Source organism: Neoarius graeffei, chromosome 5, assembly GCF_027579695.1.
Source record: "Neoarius graeffei isolate fNeoGra1 chromosome 5, fNeoGra1.pri, whole genome shotgun sequence".
Classification (NCBI taxonomy): Eukaryota; Metazoa; Chordata; class Actinopteri; order Siluriformes; family Ariidae; genus Neoarius; species Neoarius graeffei.
The window spans coordinates 23,804,117-23,820,860 of NC_083573.1; the positions used below are offsets into that span (position 1 = coordinate 23,804,117).

At 42.6% G+C, this 16,744-nt stretch overlaps 1 protein-coding gene across 1 annotated transcript in view; it reads left to right on the forward strand.

Annotated features, from left to right (window-relative positions):
- LOC132886222 (dynein axonemal heavy chain 5-like) overlaps window positions 1–16,744 on the forward strand; it is a 768,703-nt gene that overhangs the window by 566,131 nt on the left and 185,828 nt on the right. The window contains exons 46-48 of the mRNA XM_060920790.1: window positions 7,609–7,813; window positions 15,968–16,110; window positions 16,299–16,433. Of these exons, the coding sequence (XP_060776773.1) occupies window positions 7,609–7,813; window positions 15,968–16,110; window positions 16,299–16,433 (483 nt within the window). The remainder of the gene's footprint in view (window positions 1–7,608; window positions 7,814–15,967; window positions 16,111–16,298; window positions 16,434–16,744) is intronic.

The following is a 16,744-nucleotide window of genomic DNA, read 5'->3' on the forward strand; positions in this document are numbered from 1 at the left end:
TATACGCAGGTGGGACTCTATACTCAGCCTATGGTCCGCCTTGGCTTTTTTAATTTCTCTTTTCAGATCAGCTCGAGCGGCACCGTACAGAGCTCTGTCACCTGACCTGAAGGCAGCGTCGCGAGCCCTGAGGAGTGAGCGGACCTGGCTGGTCATCCAGGGTTTCTGGTTTGGGAAGACCCGGATGTTTTTATTCACCGTCACATTTCCGATACAGAACTTGATAAAGTCCAGTACCGTTCCTGTGAATGTCTCCAGCTCCTGGTGTTCAAATAAGTCCCAATCTGTCCAATTAAAGCAGTCCTGTAGTTTGGAGGCAGTCCTGTAGTTTGGAGGAGAGCACTGAAAAAGAGAGCCGTAAGCCGCTGCAACCACGCGCGCTGCCATCTTGAAAATAAATGACTGTGTGTGTATGAGTGTGCACAGAATTGTATATGTTATATCATCAGACTCACGATGTCCAATATTTTGTAAAGTTTCAGATCAATCCATCAATGAATTGAACATTTTTTCCCCGTTACCTGCTTGGCCAGATGGTGGTGCTGTGCTAGGCATCTGAATTACACATGTGAATATCATCACAATCATAATACACAATATTTTGTAAAGTGTCAGATCAATCAGTTAAGGCATTGCCAATTTCTGGCACATTTCCTGCTTGGCCAGATGGTGGCGCTATAACAGGCAGGCCCATTGGGCGTCAGGTTATCATAATAATCATAATATCTATTGAAGTAAGAAGTGTCCGACCATACAGTCAATGCACTGTGGCTTTCTGACACGTTTCCTGTTTGTGGCAAGATATTAAAATCATAAGGCCATTTCAACAAATTACAAGATATCAAAAATCCCTTCGCAATTTAATATCAGCGACATCTTGGCATCATGTATAACAAATTTCACATGAATCTCATGAACCGTCCAGGAGGAGCATGTTAAAATTCATCATGTGTCAAAACACACATAAAACCCTGTTCTTTCCTTGGCCAGTTGGTGGCGCTATACCAGACAGGCCCATAACAGCTAAAGAGTATCATAATCATATTACAAGATATCGAGTTCAACATTCAGCAATATCTTGGCATATTATATGTTATAATATTTCAACATATTACAGCATATCAAACAGCATATCAAAAATCCCTTAGCAATTCAACTTTAGCAATATCTTCAGAATCAGAAGCACTTTATTGCCAGGTATGTTACACACACGAGGAATTTGACTCCGGTTCGACTTAGCTTTCATAGTACAGACAGAAAAAAAATATAGAAGGAAAAAAAAAACACACAGAGAGAGTCTCACTGCAATGAACTCCAGGGGGAAAATTGCATTTCTACAGCAACGGCCTTGAGGCAGTGCTGGCTGGGAGAGCCAAGATAAGATTGGAATTTGTTTAGACTTAAGATGGGTAGACGTGTCCTTTTTCGCCTAACCTGCTTGTCCATTCTGGCCACCAAAACGATCCATTTCTCTTTGCAAAGCCATCAACTTCTCCATGATGTTATCTAAGTTGCGATTCAAGTTCTGAACAGCTACAGTCTGAGCGCTAACGGCTCTGCCCACCGCTTCGATCATATCAGGCAGCTTTGTGGGGCTTTGAACAGCTGCCACCATTAACTGATTTCCTCGATACACCAGGGCAATGCCAAGTCCAATCAGCAAAAATCCTGTGATCATGGTTCCGAATAGGTAAATATCCTCAATATCCTCCACGGAAAGAATCGCCAAGCACACCACACACCACTTCTCCCAGGCATCCATGGTGTATCCAGCTGCAAACGTTCCGGCAGGACAAACAGGTTCCCCCGAACCTAAACTTCGAGTCGAGAAGATTGTGTCAATTGCGTGAAGTGACCAGTTGATCAGATCCATAATTTCGATTCGGAGAGCAGTGCAGGAAGGGTCTCTCAGACAAGACGAGTCCGCAGAAGCAAAGCAGGAGAGAGGCTTGTCAGGAAGGGAGAGGCTGAGAAAATGAGAGATGGGAGGAAAAAACACCCACACATTTCGCTCCTATCAGGACCGGACTGTGTAGGCATTAAAAAAAACCCTCAGCGCAGCATTCCGTGAAGCACGGAGAAGAATTAACACAACAATTACACAAAGACATAGAAAGTACGAGAGAGCAAAGTCCCGTGGCAGCCGTCTGCGGCCCCATCTTGGATGGAAATGTCTTGCCATCATGTTTGACATGAATTTGATGAACCGTTTAGGAGAAGTCCGTTAAAAATGACCATGTGTAATTTCACTCCAAATGGCCTTATGACATGTAGTGTAAGTTCATTATGTCTGACTATTTAAGTATTTTTAAGTTCGTTTCTTAGACAAGGATTTTAAGATCGTTACCTTGTTGACAGTTTCAGCGTGAAACTTCCGCCTTCCTCAGAATTGTCACCAGATGTCAGGTGGTAGCCTTATCAGCTGATGTTACGTTATGGAGTCGTGAACGTCCTGTCCGATTTGACAGGTAGTTCACGCCTCCTGCTGTCAGGTCGCTCCCCCAGGACGGCACTCCAGGTGTGTGACAGCACATACGCTCCCTCATCCCGGTTTATCATCCTTTCTGCCCGCCTGCGTATCTCCACTGCCTCTAAAATCCAACGCTGGTATCTGTTTTCTTCAGCGCGAATGACTCTGGCCTCTTCCCAATTCATTATGTGATTTTGTCGTTTGCAGTGGTCTGAAATGGCTGATTTTAGGTTTTCTTGGTATGCTTTTTCTTTTTCAGATCTTGTGTGTCTTTTTGTTGTTTCTTTCTCACATTCTATTTGGTGTTCTTTCCTTTGTGTATGGAAGCATCTGCCCGTTTCACCAATAGACTTTGTTACATGAACGGCAAGGGATTTCATAGATGACATTGCATTTGTTGTCCGGTTGTATTTTGTCTTTGGGGTGAACTAGCAACTGTCGGAGGTTCTTGTATGGTTTGACCGGGGTGTTGATATGATATTTCCTCATGGATCGTTGGATGCATTCTGTGACTCCTTTTATGTATGGTAGTGTGACAAAGCCCCGGTTTGTTTTTTCGGTGTTTTTTCTTGTTTGTTTGTTTTTTTCCTTTGTGTCTGTAGTTTCCCTTTTCGGATTGCCCACGGTGGATATTGGCAGTTTTTTAATGCCTGTTGAATGTGTTGGTCCTCCTCCTGTCTGTCTTTCTCCTCCGTGATGTTCTGTGTTCGGTCGTATAGTGTTCTGATTGCTGACATTTTGTCTGCGATGGGATGTTCAGATGTCCAGAGAAGATATTGGTCGGTGTGTGTAGGTTTTCTGTATATTGTAATTCTAATGTTCCCTTCTTCTGTGTGGTGTATTTTTAGGTCCAAAAAAGCTATTGTCTTGTCCATTTCCTCTTCGTGTGTGAATTTTATGTTACCTGTCTTGTCTATGGAGTTTAGGTGATCCGTGAGTTGTTGTGTGTGGCCTGTTTTGGTTATTTCGAGGATGTCATCAATGTATCGTTTCCAGAAAATGGGTTTGCAGTCATCCGGTGCTGTTTCTATGGCTCGGGTTTCCAGATCCTCCATGAAAAAGTTGCATAGAGTGGCAGATAGCGGGTCCCCCATTGCAAATCCCTCTTTTTGTCTGTAAATTGTGCCTCTGAATTGGAAATATGTGGAAGTCGAAATGAAATGCAACAGTTTTATGTCCTGTGCTGTAAATTTTGTGCGTTTTTTCAGAGTTCTGTCTGCTTTTAACCGGTTTTCTACTATGTTTAGTGTGTTTGTGACCGGTGTTTTTGTAAAGAGGGATATGACGTCATGTGATACAAATATTTCATCCTTTTTTTATCTTTATTTCCTTTAATTCTTTCGCCAGTTGTTTTGAGTTTTTGCAGTGGTATTCCGTAAGTCCAAGGAGTGGTTTGATTATGTCTGCAAGTGTCTTGGAAAGGTTGTAGGCAACTGATCCTATGCTGTCTACAATGGGTCTTAGTGGTGCTCTGGGTTTATGAATTTTTGATGTGCTGTATATCCGGGGGGTCATGTTTGCTGTGGGGATGAGGTGGTTGTATGTTTGTTTATCGATTTTGTTGTCGTCCAGTAATGTTTTAAGTAATAGCTTCAATCTTTTTTTCTTTTCCTCCGTCGGGTCTTTTTTGAGTACGTCATATGTGTTTGGGTCCGTGAGCATTTCATTCATTTGTTTTTCGTATTGAGTAGTGTCCAAGATAACCGTAGTCCTCCCTTTGTCAGCCGGTAGTATTGTTATTTTGTTGTTCTTTGCGAGTGTCCTTATGGCTTCCATTTCCTGTTTAGTTGTGTTTCTGGGTGGCAGTTTAGCTGAGATGAGGATACCTGCTACTTCGTTCCTTAATGCAGCCTTCTGTCCTTGGTCCTGTATCATGTTGCATGCTAGTTCCGTAGCCAATATGAATTCTTCGTGTGGGATTCTATTTGGTGTAATAGCATAGTTAAGGCCCCGTGAGAGTATAGTGCATTCTGCTGTTGTTAGTGTATGTTTAGACAGGTTGCAAATCCATTTTTCGTTTGTTTGCTTGTCCTTGCATTTATTTTGTTTCTTTTTCCTAATAAGCCTATTCAGTTTTTTAATGTGACGTATTTTTGTTTTTGAGAACTCTTGTTCTTGTATTGTATTCAGATGCTCTTCCATATTTTTTTCCATGTCACTGCTGAGTTTGAACCGGCATTTGAAATCTTGTGTTCGCTGTGCTATTTCTGTGTTTAAATTGTTGATTTTGTTTGTCGTGCATCTGATTCTTTCTCTTACCACTGCAAACGACAAAATCACATATTGAATTGGGAAGAGGCCAGAGTCATTCGCGCTGAAGAAAATAGATACCAGCGTTGGATTTTAGAGGCAGTGGAGATACGCAAGCGGGCAGAAAGGACGATAAACCGGGATGAGAGAGCATATGCGCTGTCACACACCTGGAGCGCCGTCCTGGGGGAGCGACCTGACAGCAGGAGGCGTGAACTACCTGTCAAATCGGACAGGATGTTCACGCCTCTGTAACGTAACATCAGCTGATAAGGCACGTCACCACCTGACATCTGGTGACAATTCTGAGGAAGGCGGAAGTTTCACGCTGAAACTGTCAACAAGGTAACGATCTTAAACTCCTTGTCTAAGAAACGAACTTAAAAATACTTAAAGGCCTTATGACATAATCATTCCAAAGTTCTACCCATTCATTTCAATGGGAAATGGAAAAAGGGGCGCTATGAAGTCCCTGGGCCATGCCCAGGGCCAAAAGTCTGTGGCTGAGTAGCGGTGACAATGACTGTGTATCAAATTTCATGAGTTTTCGTGCATGGGAAATGCCTCAAATAAGGCCAAATGCGACAGAAAAATAATAATAATAATAATCCTTTGAAAAACAATAGGGTCTTCACACCGTTCAGTGCTCGGGCCCTAATAAGATATGGGGAAGGGGGGGGTGAAGGGGGGCGGCGGTAGGAGAGATATTGCACTTTATATTGCACATTATATTGCACATTGTCCAGTATTGCTTATTGTTAGGCTAGGCTACTGCTCCTTCCCATCCTCTGTCCTCTTGTTACCCCTCCTCCCCCCGAGAGGAGTTGTACAGTCTGATGGCCTGAGGAACAAAGGAGTTTTTGAGTCTGTTCATTCTGCACTTGGGAAGGAGCATTCTGTCACTGAACAGGCTCCTCTGGTTGCTGATGACGGTCTGCAGAGGGTGACTGGCATCTTCCATGATGCTCAATAGTTTGTCCATAGATCTCTTCTCTGCCACCATCACCAGAGAGTCCAGCTTCATGCCGACCACAGAGCCGGCCCGCCTGATCAGTTTGTCCAGCCTGGATGTGTCCTCCTTGGATGTGCTGCCCCCCCCCCCAGCACACCATGGTGTAAAACAGGACACTGGCGACCACAGACTGATAGAACATCCACAGGGAGTTTCCTGCAGATGTTAAAGGACCGCAGCCTCCTAAGGAAGTATAGCCTGCTCTGTCCCTTCCTGTATAAGTGATTGGTGTTGCAATTCCAGTCCAGCTTGCTGTCCAGCCACAGACCGAGGTACTTGTAGGAATCCACAGCTTCCACCTCGACTCCCTCGATCAGAACTGGTCGTGACCTTGGTCTGGACCTCCCAAAGTCAATGACCAGCTCCTTGGTCTTCGGGGTGTTGAGCTGCAGATGGTTCCTGTTGCACCACACAGCAAAGTCCCTCACCAGGCTCCTCCTCTCTGTTGTCACTGATACACCCAACGATGGCTGTGTCATCGGCAAACTTCTGAATGTGGCACAGCTCCGAGTTGTAGCAGAAGTCTGCAGTGTACAGGGTGAAGAGAAAAGGGGCCAGCACCGTGCCCTGGGGTGCTCCGGTGCTGCTAATCACGGTGTCAGACGTGATGTCCTTCAGCCTGACGTACTGCGGCCTGTCAGTGAGGTAGCTGGAGATCCAGGTGACCAGGCAGGGATCCACTCGCATCCTGTTCAGTTTGTCCTGAAGCAATAGGGTCTGGATGGTGTTGAAGGCACTCAAGAAGTCCAAGAAGAGGATCCTCACTGTGCCATTTCCCTTATCCAGATGCGAGTGGGCTCGGTGTAGCAGGTAGAGGATGGCGTCTTCCACACCGACACCTGCCCGGTACGCAAACTGCAGACAGTTCTGGGCATGTTGTACCTGGGGTCTGAGGAGACTGAGGAAGAGCCACTCCAACGTCTTCATCAGATGTGAAGTGAGTGCCACCGGTCTGAAGTCGTTCAGCTCGCTGGGCCGATTCTTTTTGGGAACTGGAACGATACATGATGTCTTCCAGAGGGTTGGCAGTTCAGAGAAATAATTAAGTGTCTTCCAAAAGTATCCATCCCCCTTGGTGTTTGTCCCGTTTTGTTGCATTACAAGGTGGAATTAACATGAATTTAGGGGGGTTAGCACCATTTGATTTACACAACATGCCTACAACTTTAAAAGTGAAAATTGGTTTATTGTTTTGTTTTTTATTGTGACACAAACAATAATTAAGATGAAGACAAATCTGGAGATGACCTGGCGACTTGTCCAGGGTGTACCCCGCCTTTCGCCCGTAGTCAGCTGGGATAGGCTCCAGCTTGCCTGCGACCCTGTAGAAGGATAAAGCGGCTAGAGATAATGTGATGTGATGTGTGACAAATCTGGAGTATGCACAGGTATTCACCCCCTTTCATACATGAAACCCCTAAATAAGTTCTGGTCCAAACAATTCACTTCATAAGTCACATAATTAGTTGATTTAAGATAATAGTAACACATGTATTTTTGTTGAAAAATAATTATTTCTTGATGAGGGATTTGTTTTTCTCTGAATAAATTTATTTCAATTGAACGTTGGATTTTTCTCATTTTTTCAGTGCGAGATGAAGCGACTTCACCAAAAGGTGGATTATTTTTAACCCACTTTACTCATCTTTACAAGAGAGGAACAAAAATTGTGAAGGGCACTGTATAATCTAATCACAAATAAATAAAAAAAAAAACACTGTCAATTCATGTATGCTTGTTGCTTAGATTTTCAAGTTTTAGCATATTTAAATTGAGGACATTTTGAAATATAGGGTATTCAAAAAACTTGAGTAAGTCTTAGTAACAGTCGCTCTTTCTGCACACTAATTTCTGATTTGTGTGTGTCTGTGTGTAGGAGAAGGGCATTGAGGTCACACGTGAGCACATGGAGCGTCTGTATGTCTTTGCCCTCATGTGGAGTGTTGGTGCCCTCCTCGAGTTGGATGATCGAAGGAAAATGGAGAGCTGGCTGCGTTGCCATGACAGCATTCGTCTGGACCTGCCGGCCATGTCATCCTGCAGCGAGGATACCATGTTCGACTACTATGTCACATTCGATGGTCTGTGCCTTAAAATATGCACAATTATACACACTCTCTCACAATCTCCCCACTGTTCAGTTCATTTTGTCACTCTCCCTCATGCTCAATTTCTCTCTCTCTTGTGCTCAGACTCTTTTTACTTCACATGCTAACCATAAATTGCCTAACAACATAAATCAACTTGGCATCCTTCAGTGGTCACTGTCTTGAAGTGTATATCCTCCGCAACCTCTTGAATTTAAATCCGTGTTGTAAATTTTGAAAGCTGTGTCTTACATGCCATGCTATGCACATATTTGTTACACACATTGCTTTTCTATTTTTCCCTCACAGCTCTTTCTTGCTCTCTTTATTTCCTATTTATTTTCTCTCTTTGAATCAGCTGCTCATTAATGCAAATATCTAATCGGCTTGTTATATAGCTGCAGCAGCACGATGTGTAAAATCGTGCTTCTGTAAATATTCACACCAAATATCAGAATTTGATCTCAGTGATTAGGACATAGTTGTTGGGGCTAGACAAGCTGTTTTGAGGATCTCAGAAACTGCTGAATTAGTGAGCAGCATTTTTCCCAATGAGAGAGTCAGACTGGTCTGAGCTGACAGAAAGGCTATGGTAACTCAAATAGCCACTCTTTGCAACCATGGTGAGCAGAAAAGCATCTCAGAATGCCCCCTTTAATGGTTCCACTCGTTTTAATTTTAGCCTTTCTTTCCACAAATAGCATTTCATTCTGCTCATATACCCCAAGCTAGTCTTGTGGTTTCTTATCTTTTGATCCATTCTCTGCCTGCTCTTGGATAATCCCCATCTCACATATACAACCAAATTATACAAATGGCACATTTTTGGTCATTTTTGGAGTTGTTACTCTTTCATAGAATCACTGTTGGATTGTTGACTTGGTTTTAGTTTGCTTGTTCTTTGTTTCAAAGTAAATTTAATTGTAAAGAATTAGATTAGTCTTACGTGTAGTGCTGGATTGGCTACACCTTCCTCTGATAATCCATTGTTAATTGGTAGGTCAGTGGTGGGTGTTTGGGGTAAAACTTGGGGATACTAACAATTATTTCAATAAACCAGTATTGCTATTGCACAATGGTCATTTCTGTATCCCTCATACTGTTATTTTTATCACAACCAATGTCAATTTATTCTGCCATACCAATGTCTTCACTTATAATAGTATTTTGTCATATGAGTATTTCTACAACCCCTGGCAAAAAAATATAGAATCACTACTTTTGGAGGATGTTCATTCAGCTGTTTTACTTTGTATTAAAAAAAAAATCAGATATGACACAATTTTTTTATTTAACAGCTGAACATTCTGGCTTTGTAAAATATACCTCAAATTAAATGAAATTGTTGTAATTAATGGCACTTTTTTAAGATCAAGTAGAGGAAAAAATTATGGAATCAGTCAATGATGAGGGGAAAAATATGGAATCACCCTATAACTTGCATTTCTAAAACAAATACCCACACAAGCCTAAATATGCAAATTAGTCTTCAGTTAAGAGTGCTTGTAGACCTTAATGAGTTGTTGCACCTGGCTGATTGGCAGGAAACATGGCCCCAACAAGAAAGCTGTCAGTTGAAACAATGGAAAGGATTATAAAACTCCTTAAAGAAGGTAATTCAACATGGAGTGTAGCAAAAGATGTTGGTTGTTCCCAGTCAGCTGTGTCTAAAATTTGGAGCAAGCATAAACAAAATGGGAAGGTTGTAAAAGGGAAGCATAAAGGTAGACCATCAAAGCGTCAGGACAGGAAACTCAAAGCAACATGCCTTGACAATAGAAAATGCACAACAAAAGAAATGAAAAACAAATGGGCAGAAACAGTCAGTGTTTGTGACTAAACTGTAAGAAATTGGCTGAAGGAAACAGGATTGACATACAGAAAAGCCAAACGCAAACCATGATTAACACCTAAACAGAAGAAAACAAGGTTACAGTGGGCTAACAGGAAGCAGTCATGGACTGTGGATGATTGGATGAAAGTGATATTCAGTGATGAATCACGAATCTGCATTGGCCGAGGAGATGATGCTCGAACTTTTGTTTGGTGCAGTTTCCTGCGGAACTGAGGAGGAAGTACCAGGGCTGCAGAGCCGGGGCCAAGCGCAAGGCTAAGAAGATGGAGGGGTGGTGGAGGTACAAATCCTCGGTTCCGTCGGTGCTTATGGGGAATGTGAACTCACTAACCAACAAAACTGATGAGCTGGCAGGACTGGTAAAAACCCAGAGGCTTTACAGGGAGTATAGTTTGTTGTGTTTCACGGACACTTGGCTTAACAGCTACACACCGGATTTTAATGAGGAGCTACCTGAATTCACTACAGTGAGAGCGGACAGGGATGCGAAGCTGAGCGGCAAGCGCAAAAGTGGAGTTCTCTCACTGTTTATTAACACCAGATAGTGCAACCCAGGACACACAAACATTAAGGTGATCTGCTGCCGGGACATTGAACTGTTAGCGGTGAGTCTCCGACCGTGTTACATGCCTCGGGAGTTTACACACACCATTTTCACCTGTGTTTACATTTCTCCATGTGTGGACGCGCAGGCGGCGTGTGACGTCATTCACTCCACCATAGCAGCGCTGCAGACACAACACCCCGAGGCTTTCTTCGCGATCTCTGAGGAGTTTAACCATGTCACTCTGGACTCCACTGTCCTTGCCTTTCATCAGTTTGTGGACTGTCCCACTAGGAAAAACAGGACCATAGACCTATTGTATGCCAATGTAAGCGACACATACAGGGCAATCCCACTACCACTGCTGGGGAGATCTGACCATAATCTGGTTCTCCTACAGCCTCAGTACAAACCAATGGTTCTGAGGCAGCCCACCACCATGCATTCATTCAGGGCCTGGTCTCCCGAGGCAGAGGAAACTCTTAAGGACTGCTTCAAGACGACCGACTGGAATGTACTGTTAGACCCGGATGGGGAGGACATTGAGGAGGTGACACTGCATAACAGACTACTTGAACTTTTGCAGGGACGTTGCTGTTCCCACAAAAACTGTACGCTGCTTTCCAAACAATAAGCCCTGGATTACCAGTGAAGTCAAGGGCCTTCTCAACCAAAAGAAGAGGGCGTTCAAAGACGGAGACAGGTCAGAGCTGAAGCATGTACAGGGGGGAACTCAAAGTCTGGCTAAAAGAGGCCAAGGAGTCATACAGGAAAAAGGTGGAACAGAAGCTGCAAGAAAACAACATGAAGGAGGTCTGGGATGGGATGAAAACCATCACAGGCTGCAAGAAGAACAGCGGCAGCTCAGCAGATGGGGGTATGGACAGGGCAAACCAGTTTAACCACTTCAACAGGTTTGCCCCTCCCCTCCTCCTCCAGCAGTTATCACCTCGTCACCATCACCAGCAGATCAGCCCTCACCCCCACCACCAACATCATCATCAGAGCCATCAACACCTCCTGCAGATGGAATACACATCCACTCCCCCAGTCCCCCCCATCTTCACTGCAGATCAAGTCAGGAGAGAGCTAAGGAGACTCCACCCTGAGTGAAGGGCCCTGAGCAAACTGCTCTCAATCATGGACAATGTTCACCACTCTCTGCATGGCGCCATCATCATGCAGAGGAGCTCATTCACTATGTTTACATGCACATAGAGAGAATCGAATTTCTGCCGTTGCTCGACTGAAATCGAGGTTCAAAATGCCATGTATACACCTTAATTCGGCTGAAATTGAACCGAACTTGATTTCTCGGAATCGAGCTACACGACCTAGTTTATGCGATTTCTGCCGAGCTACTTTGTGCATGTATACCCTATCGAGCTACTTGTCGAGCTACTTCCGGAAGTGACGAGTGACGAGACCACAAGCGGGAAACAACAGCCTCGGTCGGCATGATAACGAATCATGACAACGGCATGAATCTTTTCTTTTTGTGGCATTGTTTGCACTGTTAAAATTTAGCTCACTTACTGTATCACCAAATACATCTGTACAGCTGTTGCATAGCTGTGAATTGTGTACATAAACAAATCACTGTATTTGTGTGTGTGTGTATATGTCCAACATCTGAAGAATGTCAATAAAAACAAAACAATTGAACTTTTTGTGTGTTTATTAAGACATAAGTTAAATTGTAAGCAAAAAAAAAAAAAATTTTGTAAGCAAAAAATGGACTTTAGAAAAATATTATTGTGCAAAATAAGTTGTCTTACAAAACAGTGGTCTGCGCAGGACAGTTTGTAGCCATAGTCTGTTAGAGCAAGCCTAACAGCTTGAACACGGAACTGCTAGTGTTGCCAGATTGGGGGTTTTAAGTGCATTTTAGCGGATTTGAACATGTTTTGGGCTGGAAAACGTCAGCAGTATCTGGCAACACTATAGCTCTTCTTCATGACGACAACCGGAAGTGTACCAACACGATGGGGCGTGTAGCGCCACGTGTGGCTCGGGTACACAATGCACCTTGCACAATAGCCCGATTTCACTTGTACATGTAGGATTGGATTTCTCTGGCACCCCTGCTGGGACCCTTTGCTCGATTACCAACAGCAGCTCGATTTGGACGTGCATGTAAACGTAGTCATTGAGGTGGTGTTTACATTAGACCGTATCCGTCTCATTTTCGTCACGGATGCACTGTCCGTGCACATTAAAAGGCCGGGAAACGACTCCACAGGCGGAACAACTTGAATCCGCCAGGGCCCACGTATTCAACCCAGTTCGTATCTGATCCGGTGCTGTGTAAACATTGAGGAACGAGGAAACGCTGTGCTGAGCTCTAGCTGACGTCGTCATTGGACAACGTCACTGTGACATCCACCTTCCTGATTCGCTGGCGTTGGGATCACACACACAGTGGCTCAGTCCCGAATCACTGCTCGTGCACTTCACTCGCGCGCTCTGTGAGCTGCGCAGGGCCGGAGTGCGCACCCTCCAGAGGGCACTCGCTGTTCAGGGCGGAGTGATTTGGAGCGCAGGAGGAAGCGCTGAGCTGCACTGAGGTTTATTTACACATTTCAACTTATTTACCTCCTTCAGGTGCTTAAATTCAGTGAGAACATGAACATCACAGCCAGGTGTGTTTATCTGCTGGAGAAGGTGTTTGCTTGCCATCCTTCCACTTGCAAGTGGTGAGTGACTTGCACATGCCCGATATGCACTGGGATCATGTGACGTGCCGTCTAATTAGTCATGTGATTAGCGTATCCGTGTATTGGCGTTGCTGTGTGCACGCGAATCGTTTTAAAAATGTTAATCTGATGATCCACTGATACGGTCTAATGTAAACACTACCTCAGTGGCAGACTGTTGTCCCTGCCCTGCACCACGGACAGATTCAGGACTTCTTTTGTCCCTCGGGCCGTTAGACTGTTCAGCTCCTCCCAGCTCAGCAAAAATAAGGCTACATCCACACGACAACGGCAACGAGATGTTATTTAAAAATATATCACGTCCAAATGGGCAACAATCAGTAAAATATCAGGTTCATATGGCAATGCAACGCTTGCTGAAAACGATGCAATACACATGCCACACCTCTAGGGGCGCTGTAAGACGGTCCCTTCGGAGACACCAGAACAATAGAAGTAAGGACGCATGCGCATAAACTATTATGCGCGAGACTTCATATTAGCCACAAAGTCAGGAAAATCTGTTTGTAAAATTACATTATAATGACCAAATACAATGAAAAGTATTTTTCCAGTCTCACCTGTGAAAGGTAATCCCATGTGATCTCGTTTGGACGGCAAACCTGTTGGTACAGTTAAACGCAGCTAATCTTTATTCTCCGCTTTGACCTCTCCAAAATGGCGGCGAGGATGACATGATTCTACGCGGAAGGCGGCGTCTTTAATGGTCCGGAATAAATTGAATGATACACGTTGATGGATTAATTTGTTGTTTCTCACCTGTGAAAGGTAATCCCATATGATCTCGTTTGGACGGTAAACCTGTTGGTACAGTTAAACGCAGCACATGAATCTTTATTCTCCGCTTTGACCTATCCAATATGGCGACGAGGATGACATATGATTCTACGCGGAAGGCGGCGTCTTTAATGGTCCGGAATAAATTGAATGATACACGTTGATGGATTAATTTCTTCTACGCCCTTTTTGAGGAATGTATTGTAGGACTTAAACCCACATCTGAAGAGGTAAGATCGCTCCTTTTTTTTCCCTATTTTTGCTGGCGGAGTCTCTCTCTCTCTCTCTCTCTCTCTCTCTCTCTCTCTCTCACTTTGCACCATTACACAATAAATATTCACAGTGAAAATATTTTGTAAGCGCGTTTCATGAACCAAGTTATAGGATTTGTTGACAACTCGCATCGAGTTCGTTACACTTCTACCCGGCGTGAAGCACTCACAGTCATGTGGTTGTGACATCATCGTAAACAAATCCGTTCTACTCATCCAGATGACTTCACAATGGCAACGTTGCCAGATCTTTCCACTCTGGAACCCGTTCTCAAAAAGATTGCGTTTTGGGCACCAGGACGCCAGGCCTAAACGATAAGCAATTGTAACGGAGTCACCTGAATCCATTGCCGTGTGGACAGGGCTTAAAACTCTGTGACTCTGCTGTACTCAGGACTAGTTACACTGCTCATTTCATGTCCATGGCACTTTTCTGCTGCTTACATAGATGTACATTACATGCATAGATATTTGTAGATAAGCCGGTATGTTGTACTTTACCTTATTATATATTTTATTATATACTGTTATAATGTACCTACTTATACATACTGCTATATATACTAACTTATAATATTAAATTAATATATAAATATTATCGTATACTATCACACTTACATATGTACTGATACATACTGTACTTTAACTATGCCTATCATGTAATATCTTATGCTTTTTATCTATCATATACCACTAAACACACTGCACGTGTATGTAACTGTCCACAAAGTATTTGCACTGCTCATTACACTCTTATTTGCACTGTGTCTGGTTACTGCCAACTGCACTACCTCCCGCACTGAGAGCTGTATATTCTATTACTTGCTCTTATTGGTAATGTTTTTTTCTTTGGTATTTTGTATTTGTTTTTTTATATGATTTCCTTGTATAATGCTATTTAGTTTTGTATTGATCTTATGCAATGTGGAAATGTAACTGGATACCTTGAATTTCCCTCTGGGATTAATAAAGTATCCATCTATCCATCAATCAAACATATAAAGATGAAAACAAGCAAATTTCCACAGTCATTGATATGGGGTTGAAATTTTGGACACTTTTCTCATTCCATCAAGTGAAAGTACTTTTGGTGATGAAGTCATTTTTCAGGATGATAATGAATCTTGCCACAGAGCAAAGAGCATTAAAACTTTTCTTCAGGAAAGGCATATCAACTCAATGACCATGCCAGCAAACAGTCCGGATCTCAACCCAATTGAAAATTTATGGTGGAAATTGAGGGGGAGGGGAAAAAAAGGTCCATGACAAGGCTCCATCCTGCAAAGCTGATCTGTCAAGTGCTAAAGAGAAAGTTGGAACCTGACTGATAAAGAATATTGTTTTTCATTAGTAAAGTCCATGCCACAAAGAATTCAAGCGGTCGTAAAAGCCAGAGGATGTGCAACAAAGTGTTAATTGTGATTTTTTTTTTTTTGGTTCATGATTTCATAATTTTTTTCCTCATCATTGAGTGATTCCATAATTTTTTCCTCTACTTAATGTTTAAAAAAAAGTGTGCCACTAATTATAACAATTTCATTTAACTTTTTTGAGGTATATTTTACAAAGCCAGTATGTTCAGCTGTAAAATACAATAATTTTGTGTCCCTTTTTTTTTTTTTTTTGCTGCAAAGTAAAACAGCTGAATGAACATCCTCCAAGAGTAGAGATTCCACATTTTTTGTCAGGGGTTGTATCTTAACGAAGTATTCTGTTATACCAGTATCTCTAGCTTGCAAAGATGTAGCATCATACCATGATTGTTCCCTTTCACTACTATCTTTAAAGTACAGAATTCTGCCGTACCATTACCTGCATCCTGTCATCATATTTAGACATACCAGTATATCCATTATATGTCTCCACCACTGTCTTTACAATATCACAGTATTTCATCAAAATGGTGTATTATTTCACATGCACTTGTAATAACAAATCAGTCTTAGCTCATGATTTGAGATAAAAGCTTTTTTTTTTTTAAAGGTCAGTGGGTCCACTGGAGCTCTAGTGTCGAGGAGTATATCTATCCACCAGACTCTACACCAGATTATGGCTCCATCCTGGTGCCCAACGTGGACAATGTGCGCACAGACTTCCTTATTCAGACCATTAGCAAGCAGGGAAAGGTGAGAGAAGCTTAGCAGGGGTCTACAATCATGAAGCATGGTCTATTTTGTTTCAGTGTTGTTTCCATCCATATTATTGATCAAGATAAGGACCTGTTATATTTTGAGTATATTAAAATACATTTTAGAACAAATTGGAATAAAATATGAACTTTTTACTTTTTCTTCACCCCGTTCCTGTGTTCCAGGCTGTGCTCTTGATTGGAGAGCAGGGTACTGCTAAGACAGTCATCATTAAGAGTTTCTTGTCCAAATATGACCCAGAAGCACACATCACTAAGAACCTCAACTTCTCTTCAGCTACCACTCCATTTATGTTCCAGGTTCCTGCTCTTTTTTGCTGTCTTTTTTTTAATGTTTATCTACTTCATGAGATATTGGGTAAAGGTTTAGAGAAGGAGAAAGTGTATAGTGTGAACTTATCTCCCTTCTTGAGAAATCACAGATGCCAAAAAATGATTTTAAAAAAATTACCAGTTAATGCCTATTACCTGGCCCATTAGAAAAAAAAAATATTGGATTAAGCCATGCTTATATTGATTACTTCTTGGCTACAGGTGTTGGGATTGATTTTGATTGAATTTTTTTTACTGCTTTTCTATTGGATTTTAATTGGTTATTTATGGGTTTCCAG